This window comes from Podarcis vaucheri (assembly GCF_965113315.1).
Source record: "Podarcis vaucheri genome assembly, chromosome: 3".
Taxonomy (NCBI): domain Eukaryota; kingdom Metazoa; phylum Chordata; class Lepidosauria; order Squamata; family Lacertidae; genus Podarcis; species Podarcis vaucheri.
The window spans coordinates 3188417-3210968 of NC_138761.1; the positions used below are offsets into that span (position 1 = coordinate 3188417).

General features: G+C 43.1%; 1 protein-coding gene across 5 annotated transcripts in view; it reads right to left on the minus strand.

The window, feature by feature from the left end:
• Positions 1-130: 130 nt before the first annotated feature.
• LOC309529581 (E3 ubiquitin-protein ligase RNF212B-like) overlaps positions 131-22552 on the minus strand; it is a 29146-nt gene continuing 6724 nt past the window's right edge. Inside the window, exons 1-14 of one of the 5 annotated variants that reach the window (XR_014218179.1) lie at positions 17432-17769; positions 16896-16948; positions 16692-16766; positions 14871-14986; positions 14198-14258; positions 14049-14077; positions 13064-13110; positions 6328-6370; positions 5776-5833; positions 5603-5663; positions 5110-5149; positions 4632-4693; positions 3966-4116; positions 131-262 (exon numbers count right to left, since the gene is read on the minus strand). Coding sequence is in view for 2 of the 5 variants with exons in the window: in XM_082217953.1 (XP_082074079.1) it covers positions 4651-4693; positions 5110-5149; positions 5603-5663; positions 5776-5833; positions 6328-6370; positions 13064-13110; positions 14049-14077; positions 14198-14258; positions 14871-14986; positions 16692-16766; positions 16896-16948; positions 17432-17531 (726 nt within the window). In the remaining 3 variants the exon portion in view is untranslated. Of the gene's footprint in view, positions 263-3941; positions 4117-4631; positions 4694-5109; positions 5150-5602; positions 5700-5741; positions 5834-6327; positions 6371-13063; positions 13111-14048; positions 14078-14197; positions 14259-14870; positions 14987-16691; positions 16767-16895; positions 16949-17431; positions 17770-19108; positions 19551-22552 lie in introns of those variants that run through there. The other 4 variants (XM_082217953.1, XR_014218180.1, XR_014218181.1 and 1 more) reach the window with 4 other exon arrangements.

Below are 22552 nucleotides of genomic sequence, written 5' to 3' on the forward strand. Positions count from 1 at the left end.
GCATCCGCCAGGCTGCCAAGCTCTCACCATGACATCACCTCCGAGCCAGCCGATTGGCTGCGCTCATGAGGCCTGCTGATTGGGCAGCATCTTCCTGGGAATACAGAATCGCCTGAGTAACTCCTCGGGCGGGCCAGGTGTGCCGGGATGATGTCACACACAAAAAAAGCTATTTCCAAGATGCAGAAGGACAAGACAGGCAGCGTGCTTGCTTAGGAAGGAAAAGGTGCTCCAGGGACAATATAGGTCATCTCCATGGATGCTGCGAAGACACGATAAACCCTTCTATAGCAAAGCAGCAATTGTTATCCAACTCAGTACAGAGAAGAAGCATATCTGGGCAGTAAATGATCGTTGCCACATCTCTGCCCAGGAACGAGTTAAGACTGAGCATCTTTTGGAAGGGTTTAAAAAAATTGCTTTGGCTGGATTTTATTTCTTCAATCAGGGTGAAGCTGTTAAGTTGATGAGCAGGGGAAGAACTGTCCTTAGTGCACTTTTTGTATACAGTGGTACCTCGGGTTACATATGCTTCAGGTTACAGATGCTTGAGGTTACAGACTCCGCTAACCCAGAAATAGTGCTTCAGGTTAAGAACTTTGCTTCAGGATGAGAACAGAAATCGTGTTCCGGCGGCACAGCGACAGCAGAAGGCCCCATTAGCTAAAGTGGTGCTTCAGGTTAAGAACAGTTTCAGGTTAAGAACGGACCTCCAGAAGGAATTAAGTACTTAACCCAAGGTACCACTGTATAATAATGTATTCCTAGGAGCTTTCCTATGGCTGTAGAAGCCAAGAGATTGTATTGGAAGTCCTCAGGTCAGAGGGGCCCCCAATCTCAGCCTTTAAACATGTCAACTCACACTTTTACATGTAGGTAGGTGTGTATTGCATGGTGCGGTATTTTGGAGTGAGGTTGCTTTATTGGTCTTGTTGTTGTTGTTTAGTCGTGTCCACCTCTTTGTGACCCCTGGACCAGAGCACGCCAGGCACCCCTGTCTTCCACTGCCTCCCGCAGTTTGGTCAAACTCATGCTGGTAGCTTCAAGAACACTGTCCCACCATCTTGTCCTCTGGCGTCCCCTTCTCCTATCATCAGGGTCTTTTCCAAGGAGTCTTCTCTTCTCATGAGGTGGCCAAAGTCTTGGAGCCTCAACTTCAGGATCTGTCCTTCCAGTGAGCACTCAGGGCTGATTTCCTTCAGAATGGAGAGGTTTGATCTTCTTGCAGTCCATGGGACTCGCAAGAGTCTCCACCAGCACCAGAATTCAAAAGCATCAATTCTTTGGCGATCAGCCTTCTTTATGGTCCAGCTCTCACTTCCATACATCACTACTGGGAAAACCATGGCTTTAACTATACGGACCTTTGTTGGTCTTACTGGGTTGAATTATCTTTTTTAGATGCAATCCTCGCTGGGATTGAAGGGTGGGTAACAAACAGAATAAAAAGAATGAAAGCAAGCATATTAATGCTGCTGCTGTAGATAGGAAGCTGCCTTCTGAGTCAGATCATTGGCCGATCTAGCTCAGTATTGTAAACACTGACTGGTAGCAATGCTCCTGAGCTTCAGGCAGGTGACATTACCACCCCTACCTATAGATGCTGGAGACTGAAATTGGGAACTTTTGCGTTTAAAGCTCTAAGACTGAGCTATAGCCCTTCCTCCTATGCGGCATACAAGCATATCTACTCATGAGTAAGCACCCTACTGTGGCATTTCAAAGTGCAGGCTTTCCAGGAGAGGAAATCAGCTCCACCTCAAAGGCAAGTTGATTGAAAGTACAGTTGCCAAGTGATGGGGGCCTGGGTTGTGACTGTGCTTTTAACAGCAGCTGAAATCAGTAGGGAAAGGTTCTCCTGGCACAGAGATAGCACTATCACTTCCTTGTTGTTTAAGGGCACAACAAGATTAAAAAAAACTAACTGGCAACCCTAACTGAAAGAGAAATGAAACAAAACAGAAAACAAAAAAAAACAGGTGACTTGAGGAGGAGGTGGCAAAGGAGTGAGGTTTTCAGTTCCAATCTCCTGAAAGACAGCTCAGAAATTTGGTGGCTTTTATTTTTGTTGTTAAATGCATCCTGACCATCACTGTACCTGAACTAACAAAGAAGTCAAGCAGGAAAAAGAACAAAAGGGCAACACAGGAAGACAATGGATTTGTTAAACTCAACAGCTCCGCTCAGGCTGGTGGTGTGATCTGGCTGACCCAGCTACTGGTTTTCTCCAGAGAGGTTTGCACAATTGTGCCTTTGACAAGGCAGCTGAAATAGTGACAATGGCCACCAGCTTGGGTGGCTTTTTAAAAAGGATTAGACAAATACAGGGAAGATAACAGTTACCAAGGGTTACTAGGCAGGATGGCTAGGTTTTATCTCCAGTCAGAGCTCGCAATTTTTCTGAACACCAGTTTCTGAGAATTGCATTGTGCTCAGGTCCTGCTTGTGAGCTTCCCTGTGAGAACAGAGTGCTGGAGTAGCTAGCCTTTGGCCTGATCCAACAAGGGTTGTCTTATGTTCTTTGAATAGCCAACTGTTTCTGTCACCTAGCAGACCAATTTCCAGATACATGTACAATATTTCTTATACAGTGGTACCTTGGTTTACAACCATAATCGGTTCCGGAGGTCCAGTTGTCAACCAAAACAGGTTGTAACCCAAGGGGCGCTTTCGCCAATGGGGCCTCCCCACAAAAATTGGTTGTAAGCCAAAAAAATGGGTTGCAATCCAAAAAAAGGGACACGCACTTCCGGGTTTGACATGGTTGTAATCCACAACGGTTGTAATCCAAAGCAGTTGCAAACCAAGGTACCACTGTATATGAGAAGCAGGCATGTTTATGAACACTCCTAAACATGCCCCTGCATTCCTTTGTTTGCATGCTTGAGTCATGACTGAAGTGCCACATGAAAATGTTATCATATGTTGAAATGGGTCTGCCTCCATAGCCTTTCAACTGAGCAGCACACAGCAGATGGAACTGTGGGATGTGAAACACATAGCAGTCAAGTACAACATTCCTAGAGCGGACATGAAGAGGGATGTTTGTCCAGCTGGTAGAAAACTTCCTGTTTCCTCCTGAGCTGGGACAAACTTCCTCTGCATGTAACTAGAGATGAGCATGACCTCACCTGCCCAGGTAACAAAAGGCAAGCAGCACACTTCCTCTTCTCCATCTTGCTTTCAACGTGTGAGTAGCAGTGACTGACAGTCTGCAGTCAAAATAAAAATACAGCTCTAAAATACAGCTCTGCAGTCAAAATAAAAATCCTGTATTTTTATTTTTTTATTTAGTCTGCAGTCACTGGGACTAACCCCCAGTGTATATATTTTTGTAACCTAAGTCTGCCTTCAGGGATCCATCTGTGAACTGAATGATTGTGAGTAAACTACTTTTATACTTTTTAATCAAGACTGTGTTGTGTCTATTCTTTTAAAGAGGGATATAAGGGATTACCAGGAATCTTATATTTAGAGGCTAAAACTAGCCTGCAGCAAGCTAACCGCCCTGCAATTTAAAAGGGGAATGTTTAAAACTCTTCTAGGTTATAGAACTTGCTAGCACAAGTTAGGAAGGATATTATTAAACAATATATCCTCTCCTGCCTCCCTGAACATTCCCACAGGAACTTCCATATACAGCAGCAGCATACCCCTGAATAGCCATTTCTGGGATAAACAGCACAGTTCACATTGTACCGTCTGACTTTGAATGTAGCTTGCCATAAGAACTGGCCATAAATTAGATCAGTGCTGCAAACCATCCATGGATAGCAGAGCAAATTCTGTCTAGTCAGATCAATATGATTTGTCAATTTCAAACTCCTCTTTGGCTCTGCTTCAGTTATTCTTAACTGTTCACTTTATATGTTGTGAGCCACTTTGGGCACAATTTTGTGGAAAAGTGGTATACATATAAAAAGATGCTGATGATGTAACAATTGAGTTTGTGTGATATTTATTACTGTGCAGATTAAGCATCTCATGTCCTTCTTAACAGGTTGTTCCTGAGCTATGAGGTGATGGTGGTGACACATTTTCCATGGCGCTGCTATTAAAAGCAGTTACTTCAGTCCTCCCCATTATTGTTGGTGAGCTCTGCTGGCACATGTGGTCCTGGAGGGAAAAATACAGTAAGCTAGTTGCAAGGATGCACACTTCAATTACTAACCCTACTTACTAAACAGTTATTGACAAGAAAACTTTTAGTGACAAATAATGAACATTAGCATCATATGTGCTCTTGGCAATCTTGATTTAGGGTGAAAACTATCTCTGTACAATGAATAAACCCGGATGGCTCTGTGTGGAGGTTTGAGATGCGAGATTGATTGCTGGTTGCTTTATTCAAACTGGGGGGGGGGGCAAATTGTGCCCAAAATTAATCTCAACTTGTAAAATTATTGTCTTGAAGGCCGAAAACTTTTTACAAGACTGAAGATTAAAAATAGAGGGTGATGATTTTGTCTCTCTTATCACAAAAGTGACTCAAAGTGACTGACAAAGCAACATTATTGTGCTAGGGCAACAAAGCAGTTTAGTTCACTTTAACTGCACAAACCTAAAGTTCTGGCATGCATGTGAAACTTTCCTGCAAAATAATGACAACCTGGAGGTTCATTCCCTCTCACCTGTACGTGGTGCAGCTTCTCAATGCTGTGATGTTCTGGCATATGGTCCTCCTCCACCTGATCTGAGAGTCAAAAGCAATAACGACTTGAACACTGATATAGTTGTAACCTGGGACAGGATGAACTGTTTGACCTCAGCCTCTTGGACTGCATCCTGAGGAGCTAGGCCTGTCCTAAGAGCATAAGAACAGCCTGCTAGATCAGGACAAAGGCCCATATAAGTCCAGCATCTTGTCTTCATGGTGGTCAACTAGATGCCTGCGGGAGATAGGGCATGAGCACAAGAGCAACTCTTCCCTTCCTGTGCTTTGCAGCAAGTGGTATTCAGTAGCATTGCTGCTTCTGATCGTGCCTTATTTTGTTTATATGACAGCGAGAAGTGAAAATTACAGTAATAAGACACCTAAACAGCTGCTATATGATGATGCAGTAGTAGCATCTTGGAGGGGACAAGCACACACCCTACTCTCAGACTCACCTGTGGAATAAGCCTCTAGTGGAAGCTGGAGAAGGAGTAGCTGGAAAATAGAATTTAAGGTATTATACATAGTATGAAACGACAGAGAATCTATGAAAAAGTGATATGAGAAGAACAAGGTTTAACTTTAGAGTGTGAGGTCTCATCTTGGGTGACTAATTTAAAATGAGTAACATGGGATAGAGTGATGTAATCAGATTGGTGTAATAACTCCCCACTACCACATTTTTCAGCTTGGCTGCAAAAGTAGTGTCTCGCCGCAGGAGAGGCTATAGCTATACTTGAAATCCTTGGAGAAGAAGAGAGCTCCATTCTGTTCATCCTAACCCTCTGTTGTCATCTGTTGTTTCCTGCTTGGCAGGGGGTTGGACTCGATGGCCCTTGTGGTCTCTTCCAACTCTATGATTCTATGATTCTATGATTCTATGATCTTGTCTTCCATACCCATTGCAGTATTAAAACCATTCTACCTTTTCCCTCCCATATTTCTTACCATTATTGGGGTTATCTGGGGTCATCCTGCCGTAAGTCATCCAGGTGGTTCCTGTCGCAAGCTGAGGGGAAAAAAATGAGACATCCCCATCGTGAGTCTGGAAGGCAAAAATAAGTTACCCACCCTCTCTTTTCCATACCTGGGAACAGGAAGATAGCAGTGTGGAGACTCACTTGCCAGTTTGGTGGGTGGCTGGCTCTTGAGGAGATGGAATCCATGGAAGAGGAGCGGCTATAAGGCACAGAGGTACAAAAAGTTAAGCGGTCCTTAGTGGGAATAGAAGGCTGGATAGACATCCAGATTTTGTGACTGTACTAAACCAATGTATGTGTATTAAGGAAAAATCATACGCTACAGAAACTTGATTTCTATAGTTGCCAAGTCCGGTTTGGGGAAAACAAGGCAAGGGAACGGTTGAAAAACTCTGAATCTGGATCATACTTCACAGTTTTGGAACTTGAAAAAAGAAACAGTAGAGGTCACAGCAGCAAGTGTCCTGAAGCATGATGCAAGCAGCAAAAGGAACCTATGTAAAGCAAATCCTCCTTGCATTGACTGAAACAATTCACTTCTTGAATACATATTTCTATTTTTTTTTCTTTTTCTACAGCCATGAGGATTAGAGAACTTTTTCCCCCCTTACATTTTTCTGGAATTTTGAGCAAGCTTACATATTCCCTGCTACTTATCACACCCAAAGAATATTAAATTTCTTATGTGCCTACCTGATCACTTCACTGGACTTCTGGAAATTAAACGGTAGGGTAACTGCAAAGTATGAGATAGTGGATTATTGTATTGTGAAGAGGAAGCATGAAGCTGAACCTAGTGGTATCAATGACCGCTTTGCATATAGAAGATCCCAGTTCAGTTCCTGACAACTCTGTTTAAAGAATCCTAGATAAGAATCCCAGGGCAGGAGGAACGGCAGTCTCTGAAGGACAGTGACTTCACTAAAAGGTTTTAAATGCTGAAGAACAAAAAAAGGCACGCATGCTCTTAATCTGATTTTCATACCTCCATATATGTTAGCACGGTATGCAGTACCATGGAAGCACATTTGCTTTCTCTTCCTCAGTCAAGGCTACTTTCATTCATGCATGTGCAAAGCTGTAACACATGCTCATGTAACCCCCATGATGGGCTTGATTTAGCTCTGGAGGGCAGGGTCACTCAGCAGAGAACCAGGAGGGGAAGCTTGGTCTGTTGGGGAGCTGAATAACAATTCTGAGCTCTTATCACCTTTTATCTACCTCCTTCAAGCTAAAAAAAAATTAAGTCTGTCATTAACTGTGCTAGTCCTGTCACTTGGGGACTAAAGCTGTTTGAAGAATCAACTCTGAATTGTCCAGCATCTTTGTGGACTAGAGGAATATGCAGACTGGCTGACTTCAAAGTTTGCCGGCAAGAATTGTATTAATTTTCTATTTGGACTCTTTGGACCATTGCATAATCCATGTTTTTATTTGTTTTTCCATTAATTTCATAAAAATTATACACATCCAAGTGGTTTACAAAAAGATAAAATAATAAAATGGGGGGGGGATACAATACATTGAAACATGCTAGAAGTTTAAATACTAAAGCAGATTAAAATTCACATCAGCATTTCTAAGCATCTGGGTAGGCTTGCCTAAACAGGAACATTTTTCCAGTTGCAGATAGGTGTCAGGGAACTGACATCAGAGGGAAAGGAGGTGATAGGGCTCCCAGAGACTGGGAGAGACTCAACAGCCAAAGCAGGGACCAGCAGGGGGAGCGCGGGGTCTCTGGAGGAGGATCTCAGGGATACTGAGAGAGATGCAGCAACGCAGGCAGGAAGCAGGGGGGAGAAAGGGGTGAGAGACACGTCCAGTGAAAATAGTGGGGAGGTGTCAGAAGCAATTGCAGGGAGACCCATGCTTCGTCGGAAGCTGTCACGTCGTGAGTCCAGGAGACGTGTTTCCGTTAAGGAACTTCTTTGTTGGAGGCGTTTCCGCAAACAGCCACTGTCGGACTCTAACAGTGACTAGAGCAGACATGTCTGAGGAGCTCTGTCACACACAGAGGTTTGTGGGGCCGCACAAACTCTGAAGGGGCACCCTTTTAAGCACAAGCAGCTAATCATCCCCTGATAGCAGTCCGACAGTCTTTGTACGCTGCCTGTGCAGGAGAAAGCATCATGAGCGACCCAGCCGGAGCCGGAGGAGCAGGGGGAGGAGCTGATCCAAGCTTGGAAGAAAGATGCCGAGCATTGGAGGTCCAACTGGCGCTGCAGACGGCGAGGCTCGAGGAGAGGAGGGCTCAAGATGCAGACAAGAAGGGGAGAACCACTCAGTTCCCCAGAAAGGTACCAGGATTGGTGCAGAAGTTTGGGGGGGACCCCAAGGATTACCATGCCTTTAGGACTGAAATGCAATATGCCCTGAATGTCCAGTTTGATGAGTTCCCTGATGAGGAATCTCGAGTTGCTTTTGTAATTGGGCATCTTGAGAAGGGCGCGCGGGACTGGGTTCGACCCCTGATGGCAACGCACAACGATATCCTAAAGGACACTATGAAATTTTTTCGTGCAATGGATATCATGTTTTCCAGCGACGTTGAGGAAGGGTTGGTGCGCAGACAGTTAATGGCTTGCAAGCAGGGAAGCAGATCTGTCCGTGAGTACTGGACTGAATTTACCATGCTGATTCACAGATTGGGGTGGGATTTATCGGCAGCACCCATTCAGATGCTATTTGAAGAAGGTCTTTCTTCAGCTGTGAAAGACGAGCTAGCCAGGAGCCCCAGGGCGGTGTCTATGGATCAGCTGACCAAATCTGCGCTGACCATTGGAGCGCGCCAGGAGGCAAGAGCCTTGGAGAGGCGGGAAGGAAGAGGGGAACGTTGGAAGGAGTTACGCATTCCAGACATTCCTGAGCCAGCTTTCCCGCCGGCAGAGCCGATGGAAATCGGAACAGCCCGCGCGCGCGCAGTTTCAAAGCCCAGTGAGGGGGCGAAGAAGGAGGGAAAGGGAGCCCGGAAATGCTATCTCTGCCAACAGCCAGGCCACTTTGCCAGAGTCTGCCCCCAGAGGAAGGAATGGCAAGGAATGGTGGGGGCTGTTGAGGGGGAAGAGCAGGGAGAAACGGAGCAGGTAAAAGCCAACGCCTGGTTGCCATCAGGGCACTGCAGCCAGGCCAAAGAGCAGTGAAAGTGCCCCTTTCCCAAGTGCCAGTGCCAGAAGCTCCTCGACCGGCCCTAGTGATTGAAGTGTCGCTAGAGCTGCAAAATGGACACCCCCTAAAAATAAAGGCACTGTTGGACTCAGGCAGCTCCTGCAATTTTATGAGCAAGGAGTTTGCTGCTGAACACCAGATACAGACTATCCCTTTAAGCAACCCCCTGCAGGTGACCACGATTGATGGCAGGGAACTGTTGGGAGGAGGAGTCAGCTTGCAGACCATCCCAATGATAATGAGGGTGGCAAGGCACACAGAACTGATAGCTTTCAATGTGGCCACCTTGGGAGGTGCTCCCATTATTTTGGGAATGAGCTGGCTAGCCCTACATGATCCGCTGGTGGGCTGGCATCAAAGAGTGGTTTCCTTCGGTTCCGCACATTGCTTAGAACACTGCAGGGGGGAAAAGGGGTCAGCAGGGGCCCAAGCCACCCTGGCAGGGACTGAAGTAGTGGAGAAGGGAAAGGTGCCACCACAGTATGCTGATCTCAGCGACGTGTTCAGCGAGAAGGAAGCTGACCAACTACCTCCGCATAGACCCTTTGATTGCCAGATCAATTTACTCCCTGGAGCACAGCTTCCTGTAGGCAAGTTGTATGCCATGTCAGACAGGGAAATGCAGGAGTTGCGAGCGTTCATTGACAAGAACCTGAAGAGGGGCTTCATCAGAGAGTCCAAGGCAGCGGGGGGTAGCCCAGTGTTTTTTGTGGATAAAAAAAACACGGACAAGCCGAGACTGGTATGTGACTTTCGGGCCCTAAATGCAGTGACAGAGCCGGCGGCTTTTCCTATGCCCAGGATTGATGATATTTTGACCAGGGTGCGGAAGGGAAAGATTTTTACAAAGCTGGACCTAAGGGGGGCGTACAACCTGATACGTATAAGGAAAGGGGATGAATGGAAGACCACCATGTTCACCCCTTTGGGGGCATTTGAATACTTAGTTATGCCTTTTGGATTACAAACAGGCTCCGCGTGTTTTCAAGCTTTCATGAACCACGTACTGGGGCCTTTGCTCTACAAGAATTGCGTGGCCTTCTTAGATGACGTGTTGGTGTATTCGGAGAATGAGGAGCAACATGTGAGAGACGTTAGAGAAGTGTTGAGCAGGCTGCAAGCCAACAGACTGTGGGTGAAACTGGAGAAGTGTCAGTTTCATACCAAGGAGGTGGAATTCCTGGGGTACCGCTTGTCAGATAAGGGGTTGGCCATGGATCCCGGCAAGGTTCAAGCGGTGCTGGAATGGAAAACACCCAAGACCAAGAAGGATGTGCAGAGGTTCCTAGGGTTTGGAAACTTTTATCGTAAGTTCATCCGCAACTTCGCCCACCTGACGGCGCCCATCACGGACTGTCTCAGCGGCAAAAAGAAGTTTGTTTGGACGGGGGAGGCGGAGCGAGCGTTTGAGGAACTGAAAAGGGCCTTCGCCTCTGGCGAACAACTTCTACATGTGGATTTACAAAAAAAGCTGAGGGTCGAAACAGACGCGTCGGACAGAGCTATAGGGGCGGTGCTTCTTCTGCAGCCGGGGAAGGAGGGGTCTGAGTGGCGACCGTGTGCCTTCTTTTCGCGGAAGCTGAACAAGTCTGAGAGGAACTACACGGTGTACGACCGGGAACTTCTTGCAATTTATGAGGCCTTCCGGAGATGGAGGCACCTACTAATTGGTGCACAACAGAAGGTGCAAGTGTGCACGGACCATAAGAATCTAGAGTATTGGAGAACTGCGCGAGTGCTCAACCAACGGCAGTTGAGATGGGCCCAGGAGTTCTCCAAATTTAACTTTGAGATTTGTTACGTACCAGGCCCGGAGAACGTTAGGGCGGACGCTCTCTCACGCAAACCTGAATATTTGGAGGGAGAGGGTGTACCCGAAGAGACCCATGTCATTCCCGAGGACCGCTGGGTGTGTGGGGCGGCATTGGTGGGGCAAAGGGAACTGGTAGAGGGAACGGGGCAGGATGAATACGCCCAGGACAAACTCAGGAGTCTTAGGAGGGAGGGAGACAAACCCGGGGGTTTTGAGGAGAGAAATGGGGCGTTGTACTACAAGGGAGCGTTATACATACCTGAAGGGGAATTGAGGGAAAAGGTACTCAAGCAACTGCACGATAACCCCACAGCAGGGCATTTTGGGCAACACAAAACCATGTGGCTGGTTACCAGGGAATTCTGGTGGCCCAAGGTCAGGGAAGATGTGCGTGAATATGTGAGAGGGTGTGACCGATGCCAACGAGCCAAGGGGGAGAGGCGGGCACCGGCAGGTTTATTAGAACCACTACCCACGCCGGAAAGACCGTGGGAGGCAGTGGCAATAGATTTTATGACTGATCTGCCCAGGTCCAAAGGGAAAACAGCCATTATGGTGGTGGTAGATCTGTTAACCAAGATGGCCCACTTTATAGCCTGCTCACATGCGGTCACAGCAGAAGAAACCGCCAAATTGTTTGTGGAAAATGTGTTTAGGTTGCATGGCGCCCCCTTGAGGGTGGTTTCGGACCGAGGGAAACAATTTACTTCCAGGTTCTGGAGGAAGCTCATGAGCTTACTGCAGGTAGAGGTTAATTTCTCTACTGCCCGTCATCCAGAAACCAACGGGCAGGCGGAAAGAGCTAATGGTGTCCTCCAGCAATATTTGAGGTGTTATGTTAATGACAGAGAGAATGATTGGGTGGAGAAGCTGGCGTTGGCAGAATTTGCTTACAACAATGCAGAGAACGTGTCCACGGGGATGAGCCCTTTTTTGGCCAATCACGGGTGTCATCCCCGAGCCTTCCCAGGGGGGGAGGGGGAGAACTGGAGCGTTCCAGCAGCAGAACAGTTCGTTGAAGAAATGGAAGCGATCCATCGCCAACTCCAACTTAATTTAAACCGGGCGAAGGAGGAATATAAGAGGCAGGCAGACAAAACCAGAAGGGAAGGGGAAAGCATTAGGGTGGGAGACCAGGTGTGGCTGTCCACCCAAGGGTTACCATTTAAAGGAGGTTGTAAGAAGTTAAGACCCAAAAGACTGGGCCCATTTGAAGTCACGCAACAGGTCAACCCAGTGGCTTTCAGACTCCGGTTACCGAACCACATGAAGTTGCACCCAGTGTTCCACAGATCGTTGCTGTCACCGTATATAGGGGACAGAGAGGGGAGGGTCAATAGGGGACCAGCGATGGAGGAAAAAGAACACAGCTACCATGCAGCGGAGATCCTAGATTCCAGGTGGAGGGGAGAGCAAGTAGAGTATTTGGTAATGTGGGAAGGGGAACCGGAGTCGGAAAACACCTGGGTCAGGGCAGAGGATGTAGATGACGAGGTTCTAATTGAAACTTTTCATCAGAGATTCCCTCGAAAACCCCAGCCAGTGGCGAGGTTCCGGAGGGAATACTTCGCCACCACAGACGAAGAAGAGGAGTTGGAGGGGTTCTCTGATTCCGAGGTGGAGGAGGATTCAGCGAGTCGGAACAAAGACCGATGGAGGGAGATGTTCGAGACGTCGGAAGATGAAGAGGATTCGTTTCGGGGTTTCAGCTCCTCACCGCCCAGAGGAGAGGGAGGGGGCGGGGGGGAAGGGGGCCCTGGAGGGGAGGTGGATGTCAGGGAACTGACATCAGAGGGAAAGGAGGTGATAGGGCTCCCAGAGACTGGGAGAGACTCAACAGCCAAAGCAGGGACCAGCAGGGGGAGCGCGGGGTCTCTGGAGGAGGATCTCAGGGATACTGAGAGAGATGCAGCAACGCAGGCAGGAAGCAGGGGGGAGAAAGGGGTGAGAGACACGTCCAGTGAAAATAGTGGGGAGGTGTCAGAAGCAATTGCAGGGAGACCCATGCTTCGTCGGAAGCTGTCACGTCGTGAGTCCAGGAGACGTGTTTCCGTTAAGGAACTTCTTTGTTGGAGGCGTTTCCGCAAACAGCCACTGTCGGACTCTAACAGTGACTAGAGCAGACATGTCTGAGGAGCTCTGTCACACACAGAGGTTTGTGGGGCCGCACAAACTCTGAAGGGGCACCCTTTTAAGCACAAGCAGCTAATCATCCCCTGATAATAGGTAGCCGTGTTGGAACATTTTTGGCAGGCTCCAAAAAGAATACAGTGAAGGTGCCTGCTTGATATCAAACTTAGCAGTTGTATTGTTTTGTCTAATTATTTGTTCACCTTTACTATTTGCAAGTTCCTCCTCATAGGTAAAGGTTACACACTCACATGCTCATCCACAATAATCTATGCTACCAAATGCACATTTGTCCCAAAGCCTCAATTGAAAATGTCCTACCTGGTTGTAAGGGGGGTTTGATGACAACTGGCCTCGGTGTGCTGTTTCTATAACAATTTAAAAAGAATTTTGTTCAGTCAAGGTGGAAACCATATTACCTTGCCTGTCTTGCTCAGGATGTTCAGCATAGGCCTCAACCCAGCACACCTCTGATATGAAGAGCCTCTAAGGCAAGGGTGAGAAGCCCTTTTCAGCCTGAGAAACAGGCAGGGCCATGCGCAGAAGTGGCTGGGGCAACAGATGCAGAGTAAAAGTCAGGGATCTCTACCTACACCCAAATCTCACCCACATTTCTACCCTCCATCCAGGCAAGCTAGAGGCATTATTACAGTTTGGTGACACATTGAGGGGTATATTGAAGCAATGATTCTTCAACATCAACTTTGTTGGACTGGTCATGTTGTGCGGATGCCTGATGATCGTCTTCCAAAGCAACAACTCTATTCCGAACTTAAAAATGGAAAGCGTAATGCTGGTGGGCAAACGAAAGAGGCAAATCTTTAAAAAAATGTAGTATAAACACCAACAATTGGGAAACACTTGCCTGTGAGTGCTCCAATTGGAGAACAGCCTTTATCAAAGGTGTCACGGGCTTTGAAGACACTCGAACTCAGGACGCAAGGAGGAAACATGCTAAGAGGAAGGCACGCTTGGCAAACCCTCACTGTGATCAACTCCTGTCCAGAAACCAATGTCCCCACTGTGGAAGGACGTGTGGATCCAGAATTTGCCTCCAGAGTCACTTATGGACTCATTGTTAAAACCATGTTCATGGAAGACAATCTTACTCAGCACGAGTGATCACCAAAGAAGAAGAAGAAGAGTGGGGATGAGGTTTTTGGCCTTGGAAAAGTCCCCAAGTGCCAGAAAGAGAAGCCCAAATGTCTGCATTCAGCTGCTAGACCTGGGATTCTCCATCCCTGCTCCATTCCATGCACTGCAGTTCTTGGCAATTGTCCAAGCAGATCAGAACAGAACCACTCACCTGCTATCCTGGAGTTGATGTGGGGAATCCTGTAGGAAAAGAGTGGAGAATTTGCCCATGGTGAAAATGTTTCCCTCTGTCCCAGCAGAGGGGATCAGGAAGCAAAACACAGAGCAATTGTTGGTTTGTTCCAAACAAACGGCTCCTACCTCCAATGAGCAGAGATTCTTCATCAGTTCCCTGTTCTCCTTCTGTAATGCCTCCAGCTCCCTAAGCATTTGATGCACAAGATAGATGTCTTGGCAAAGCACCTAGCAATATCCCACACCTCCCTTCCTCTCATCCCCAAACATGGCCCTTTAATCACTATTGCAGAATACTTTTGTACTGATTTATTGTTATTTTATTTCATAAAAATTGTACACTGTGTGATTGCAAAAACTAAAACCCTCAAAGTGGTTTACTAATAGAGAAGGGTTGGTGGGATGGCTCTAGGACCACATAATTTCTGCCCTAACTTTTGTTTAAAAAAAGACTGATAAATTTTAAATTAGGAGGGAGCAGAAGTAAACACTCCTATTCTCAGTCTATTGACTCGTGTTAAATGTTCACATTATCATGAGGGCTTGCTGGACTCCTGACCAAGTGCCCTTGTCCACCAAAACAGAAACGAACTGCTTTCTTTCACAAAATAGTAAAAAATAAATAAAAAATGGGATATTTTCTATGGATTTACGGACATGACTCCTCTTTCAGAAAGGAAGGAAAGGGGAAAGATTATTGTATGTAAAATGTGCGGATGCAGGCCATGCCGTCTTGAATAATCCCTGCTGTTCGCCCAGACCCCTTTTTTCTTTTCTTTTTGCAACCTGCTTGTCTCACTTTTCCTGTGTAGTTAGTTCCTGGTAAACTTGCTGCAGAGCTCCTTCAGCCTTTGAAGCACGGTATTTATAAAAAGAGGCAAGCAGCTCCATCTGGCTTTTCTGGAAAGTCCACACCTAAGAAGAGAACCATGGGAGGGATGAATTATGGGAACTCACAACTATTGATTCTCAGCAGATTGGGGAATTATAGCTCCTTTAGGAAAATTAAGAATGTCATTCAGGCCCTTGCCATTCTAGAGGGTATGGCCACTCATTTCATTCAAAGAAACGAAACATTAAAACAGGAGTTGCAGTAGATTTTTTTCTCAGGGATGGGAGGAAGCTTGGCTTTCCCCCACCGATGCATTATGGTTAAAAGTAACTCTGCCTTTTCAATTAAACTTCCATTTCTTGCATTTTCAAAAGGAGTACAACCTTTTATTTTAAGTTGTGAACTGCTCCAGGGTAGTGGGGGAAGTTCATCAAATGACAGGCAATCAGTGCTGTCCAAAACTAGCTCCTGATGCAAACTTGCCAAATTAATTTTCAGAAACTGTAGCTGGAAAGAAAACCATTCATTTGCACAGACGGTGATGAAAGCACTTCAAGCAGCTCCACTAGTCACATAATGTTTTCTTTGCAGGCAACTAGAACACCAGCCATAGCTGAAAAGTAATCACCAAATTCCATTATTTGAGATACACATTACATTCAGCAAGTGACTTTGACTCTGTGCATGCAGCAGCTGTTCCCAGAGTTGGCATAAGGTGCCAGAAATGTCAAACACCTGTCAAGACTTACCCATCAAGCAGGAGGCCCAGTGTCAATCCTTTGAACCTCCTGGCTTTGCTGATCCAACTCCTTGCTTTGAATTACTCCTTGAGTAGTATTGGCATGTTTGAAGGCCAGCTGACAGTGTGCCAAATGAACTGTTCAGGACTCTAGCGCATCTCAAAGGCAGTTTTCCCATTGTATCAATTTATAATTTGTGATAGCCCTAAATGTATTGTGGGCTATGTCTCACGGAGGACTTTCCTGGTGGCCTCAAGCTTAGATTGAGGTACAAACTGCCCTCACCTCCTTATTTGTTTACAGATATATACATATTGGAGCAGAACACTTGACAGTATCTTAAGCCAACATGTAGTGTTGGGCCAGACATGGTGCTAGAGTATCTCACAGAGGACTCTCCTGTAAATGTGGCTGCATGATTTGTGGTGACCCAAAGTTTACGTCATGTGCATGTCTCCAGTTCAAGTCACCTGGGATCGCCATGTGTTAAAAAGCATATTGTGCAAAAATCCTTTGATTGGAGAGAATTATATTGGAGGCCAAAGGAAACAGTTTCCCATTCATGGAGACATATGATGTGGGATAGTCCAAAGCTTATTCTGGGCTACAGATGCATATAAATTTCAGTTTGTTATTCAGATTTCTCATGCAGCTCTATTTTGAACTTTTGAATAAGGAATTAGGAACTAATCGCTAACTTCAGACTCAAGGTGTTGAGCTTTCCTTCCTTGCCTTGTCTTTGGTTTTAACAGTCAGTGCCACACATTTTAGAATCCAGGATCAAGAATGAATTTCAGGACCGGTGTCTTGTTTGTTAGGGCTCATCCAAAATTCACCTGTCCTGTGCCTAGAAAGCACAAGTCCAAGAGGTATTCTGTTTTTCCTGCCACTTTCCCTGGGAAAACCCCGCTCTTTACTGCTGAATCAGCGCAAACGTTAATCTGCAGAAAACCCAAACTAAGTTTGCTCTGATTCAGTGGTAAATAATGGGTTTTCCCAGGGGAAAGTGGCAGGACAAGCGCAAGTATGGACAAGCCTTTACTCTTACCTGAGAAATATGGGCAATATGGCCAAGTACAAGTTCAATGGGACTTTTGAAAAACTTTTTTGCTTCTGGCTGCATCTGTGGGTCAGAAGGAAAAACACAGAAGGGGATATTCACCACTGATTGATACGTTATTAAAAATTTTGGGATCTAAGGGAGGTCATCTCACCATCTTCTGCTTCAAGGTAAGTAGAAGCCACAACTTACATTATCATTAAGAAGCAAATATTTTGTGCTTGTTCCACAAGATGGGCATTTATCTGTCAGGATTCAAATGCAAAAAGTTAGTGCACATACTAAAAATTACTGTAGATAAGAAGTGTTCCAAAAGAACAAAACACTGAAATCCTCTGAAATCACAAGTCCTTAGATTCAAAGTTCTTTGATTGTCTTAAAATTGTTCTACTCGTTAAAACAATTAAGATTAACTCAAATTTATTGAAAATTTAAACATTCAATTTTTTTGCTCCACCATGGAGTTAAGATTCCTAGCATTTATTAATGTTATCGTAGGACTGTAGAATGTAGCAGGGAAATTATATACTGTACATAAACAGGAACAGAAGCAACAAAGTTATATACACAGGAAACTGAAATGAAGGTTTATTGCACAACTGTAGAAGGTCAGAAATCAGTGATTGTTTGAATGGCTCCTGTGACACCTTAAACTTAAACTTAAAGGATATGATGGCATGTCTGAATGCGTCCCAGACAAGGTAGACCTGACATGCTGGTGCTCTTACCTGAGCCAGCACATTTTTTGCAAAATATGTGTCCACAGCTGGTGACAGAAAAATCAGACCCCTCCTGGCAGAAACATTGGTTGCAATGAAACCAATCCATACTGCAAAATGGGAGAGCTGAGGCAGAGTTCCTCTGCGGAGATATTTTTCTTCTATTAATCTTTATTTCCCCAAACTGTTTCTTCTATTACTGTTTTAAGACTGAAAGACAAAAAAACACAAAAAACCCCACTGCAGACTGGGCTTAACATCAGGCTTTCTAAACACCTTCACCCCATCTTTAGCAAACAATCCTGTGCCTATCTGTTCAGAATAAAAACCCATTGAATTAAATGGCGCAGACTGTAATGCCTTGAGAGAAAATATTATGAAAATGATTTATAGGTGGTACATGACCCAGTCAAGCTTGCAAAAATCTACCATTTGCCCGATAATAAATGTTGGAAATGTAAAGAAACTGAAGGTACATTCTTTCACCTTTGGTGGACGTGCCCAAGGATTAAGGCTTTCTGGGAGATGATATATAATGAACTGAAAAAGGTATTTAAATATACCTTCCTGAAGAAACCAGAGGCCTTTCTCCTGGTCATGGTCGGCCAATTGGTGCTAAAGAAGGATAGAACCTTTTTATGTATGCTACAACAGCAGCAAGAATACTCATTGCAAAGTACTGGAAGACACAAGATCTACCAACCATGGAAGAATGGCAGATGAAGGTGATGGACTATATGGAATTGGTGGAAATGACTGGCAGAATCCGAGACCAGGGAGAAGAGTTGGTGAAAGAAGATTGGAAAAAATTCAAGGACTATCTACAAAAATATTGTAAAATTAAGGAATGTTAAATGATGCTGGATTGAAATTAAGTGGTTTCAAGCTGTAACTATGATAAAATGACTTTCTTTTTGTAAGCAAGAATTTAAAGCTACAATAATTTAAGATGTTGAGATAAGGATTTGCTGCACAAACAATTCAAACTGCGTATACAAGAAGGGGAGGTACGAGGAGGTCGGGGAAACAAGTTACAAGAAAATAAGTCGTGAAATTTAAGTGTTTTTAATATTTTTATGTTTGTTTTTCTTTTTGTTTGTAAAAAATTGGAAACTCTAATAAATATCTTTTTTTAAAAAAAGAATTAAATGGCGCAGACTCCCAGGTCTGTGCGTATAGGATTGCAGTCTAACATTTAACACCTGAAGGTATTTGAAGAAGTGTGCATGCACATGAAAGCTTACACCCAGAACAAACTGAGTTGGTATCTAAGGTGCTACTGGACATTTATTTTTATTTTTATACATATTTTGAACATTTAACACCCTAAGGGCACTGGGTGACTATAAAGCCGGCACTTTTTTGTGAACACCAGTGGATTTCAGTAATCTCCACTTTTTGCTATGAAAATATATCACAAACCATTTCCCACACAGTTAAGGAAAACTAATGCTTTTTAAAAAAAAATGGCAACGTTTCTTAAGTTTTTAGAAAAAGTAATGTAAGAATGACAAGGATTTTGGATTGGCTGCGAGGTGTCGATGCTTTGGTGCTCTCTTTATTTTGCTTCAGTTTGGGGGGAAACTTTAAAAGTTTTAAAACTTTAAAAGATACCCTTTCCCCCCTGAGGTATCAATGGTTGGTCTTTTCTTTGAGGGGAGAGAGAAATTTTCCTTCTTCTGGTACCTAAAGAAAATAACCAAGATCAACGCCCAGGTGACAGGGAAATGTGCCTTTTCGAGGCGAATGTTCTCGAAACTGGAGGCGCCCTGACGGGGCTCGGAGGAGGGCGCTTCCCTCAATGGCCTCCTTCTCCCTCAGGAGGAGCTGCTGCCATCGCCGTCCCTCTCAGATGGCCGCAGCCTCTTATGCCGGGCAACGTGGCTGCTGCCCATCCAGCATTTACAATTTATCCCTTTCTGGCTTCTCCCCCTTGAAGCGCCCTGCCGCCTTCCTTTCTTTTCCCCTCACAACAAGCGCGGCAGAACAGCCTCGCCTTTTCCCGCCATTTTCCTCTGGGCGGCTTTCGCTGAGGGGAAAAAGAGACCGCGCTGGGGAGGAGGAGGAGAGATATATATACAGTATTCTGTATATATTCTGATTCTGAGATATATATATATATATATATGAGATATGTAAGCCGCCTTGAGCCTCTGTCAGGGAAAAAGGCGGGGCATTTAAATACCCCGCCTTTTTCCCTGACAAAGGCTCAAGGCGGCTTACATATCAAATGAGATCAGAACACAAACAGTAGACACTTCCAAATTAAGAAAAAAAAGGAAAGGTTAAGAAATAACAATATGGAAATAAATGAAATGTAAGCTGTAACTTGAAGAAAATTTGGTATAAAAATGATTTTATATATATATATATATATATATCTCAAGGTGGCTTACATATCAAATGAGATCAGAACGCAAACAGTAAGCACTTCCAAATTAAGAAAAAAAGTAAAGGTTAAGAAATAACAATATGGAAATAAATGAAATGTAAGATGTAACTTGAAGAAAATTTGGTATAAAAATGATAATATATATATGCCCCACCTTTTTCCCTGACAAAGGCTCAAGGCGGCTTACATATCAAATGAGATCAGAACACAAACAGTAGACACTTCCAAATTAAGAAAAAAAAGGAAAGGTTAAGAAATAACAATATGGAAATAAATGAAATGTAAGCTGTAACTTGAAGAAAATTTGGTATAAAAATGATTATATATATATATATATATATATATATATATATATCTCAAGGCGGCTTACATATCAAATGAGATCAGAACGCAAACAGTAAGCACTTCCAAATTAAGAAAAAAAGTAAAGGTTAAGAAATAACAATATGGAAATAAATGAAATGTAAGATGTAACTTGAAGAAAATTTGGTATAAAAATGATAATATATATATGTCCCACCTTTTTCCCTGACAAAGGCTCAAGGCGGCTTACATATCAAATGAGATCAGAACACAAACAGTAGACACTTCCAAATTAAGAAAAAAAAGGAAAGGTTAAGAAATAACAATATGGAAATAAATGAAATGTAAGATGTAACTTGAAGAAAATTTGGTATAAAAATGATAATATATATATGTCCCACCTTTTTCCCTGACAAAGGCTCAAGGCGGCTTACATATCAAATGAGATCAGAACACAAACAGTAGACACTTCCAAATTAAGAAAAAAAAGGAAAGGTTAAGAAATAACAATATGGAAATAAATGAAATGTAAGCTGTAACTTGAAGAAAATTTGGTATAAAAATGATTATATATATATATATATATATATATATATATATATATATATCTCAAGGCGGCTTACATATCAAATGAGATCAGAACGCAAACAGTAAGCACTTCCAAATTAAGAAAAAAAGTAAAGGTTAAGAAATAACAATATGGAAATAAATGAAATGTAAGATGTAACTTGAAGAAAATTTGGTATAAAAATGATAATATATATATGTCCCACCTTTTTCCCTGACAAAGGCTCAAGGCGGCTTACATATCAAATGAGATCAGAACACAAACAGTAGACACTTCCAAATTAAGAAAAAAAAGGAAAGGTTAAGAAATAACAATATGGAAATAAATGAAATGTAAGATGTAACTTGAAGAAAATTTGGTATAAAAATGATAATATATATATGCCCCACCTTTTTCCCTGACAAAGGCTCAAGGCGGCTTACAGATCAAATGAGATCAGAACACAAACAGTAGACACTTCCAAATTAAGAAAAAAAAGGAAAGGTTAAGAAATAACAATATGGAAATAAATGAAATGTAAGCTGTAACTTGAAGAAAATTTGGTATAAAAATGATTATATATATATATATATATATATATATATATATATATATATCTCAAGGCGGCTTACATATCAAATGAGATCAGAACGCAAACAGTAAGCACTTCCAAATTAAGAAAAAAAGTAAAGGTTAAGAAATAACAATATGGAAATAAATGAAATGTAAGATGTAACTTGAAGAAAATTTGGTATAAAAATGATAATATATATATGTCCCACCTTTTTCCCTGACAAAGGCTCAAGGCGGCTTACATATCAAATGAGATCAGAACACAAACAGTAGACACTTCCAAATTAAGAAAAAAAAGGAAAGGTTAAGAAATAACAATATGGAAATAAATGAAATGTAAGCTGTAACTTGAAGAAAATTTGGTATAAAAATGATTATATATATATGCCCCACCTTTTTCCCTGACAAAGGCTCAAGGCGGCTTACATATCAAATGAGATCAGAACACAAACAGTAGACACTTCCAAATTAAGAAAAAAAAGGAAAGGTTAAGAAATAACAATATGGAAATAAATGAAATGTAAGATGTAACTTGAAGAAAATTTGGTATAAAAATGATAATATATATATGCCCCACCTTTTTCCCTGACAAAGGCTCAAGGCGGCTTACATATCAAATGAGATCAGAACACAAACAGTAGACACTTCCAAATTAAGAAAAAAAAGGAAAGGTTAAGAAATAACAATATGGAAATAAATGAAATGTAAGATGTAACTTGAAGAAAATTTGGTATAAAAATGATAATATATATATGCCCCACCTTTTTCCCTGACAAAGGCTCAAGGCGGCTTACAGATCAAATGAGATCAGAACACAAACAGTAGACACTTCCAAATTAAGAAAAAAAAGGAAAGGTTAAGAAATAACAATATGGAAATAAATGAAATGTAAGCTGTAACTTGAAGAAAATTTGGTATAAAAATGATTATATATATATATATATATATATATATATATATATCTCAAGGCGGCTTACATATCAAATGAGATCAGAACGCAAACAGTAAGCACTTCCAAATTAAGAAAAAAAGTAAAGGTTAAGAAATAACAATATGGAAATAAATGAAATGTAAGATGTAACTTGAAGAAAATTTGGTATAAAAATGATAATATATATATGTCCCACCTTTTTCCCTGACAAAGGCTCAAGGCGGCTTACATATCAAATGAGATCAGAACACAAACAGTAGACACTTCCAAATTAAGAAAAAAAAGGAAAGGTTAAGAAATAACAATATGGAAATAAATGAAATGTAAGCTGTAACTTGAAGAAAATTTGGTATAAAAATGATAATATATATATGTCCCACCTTT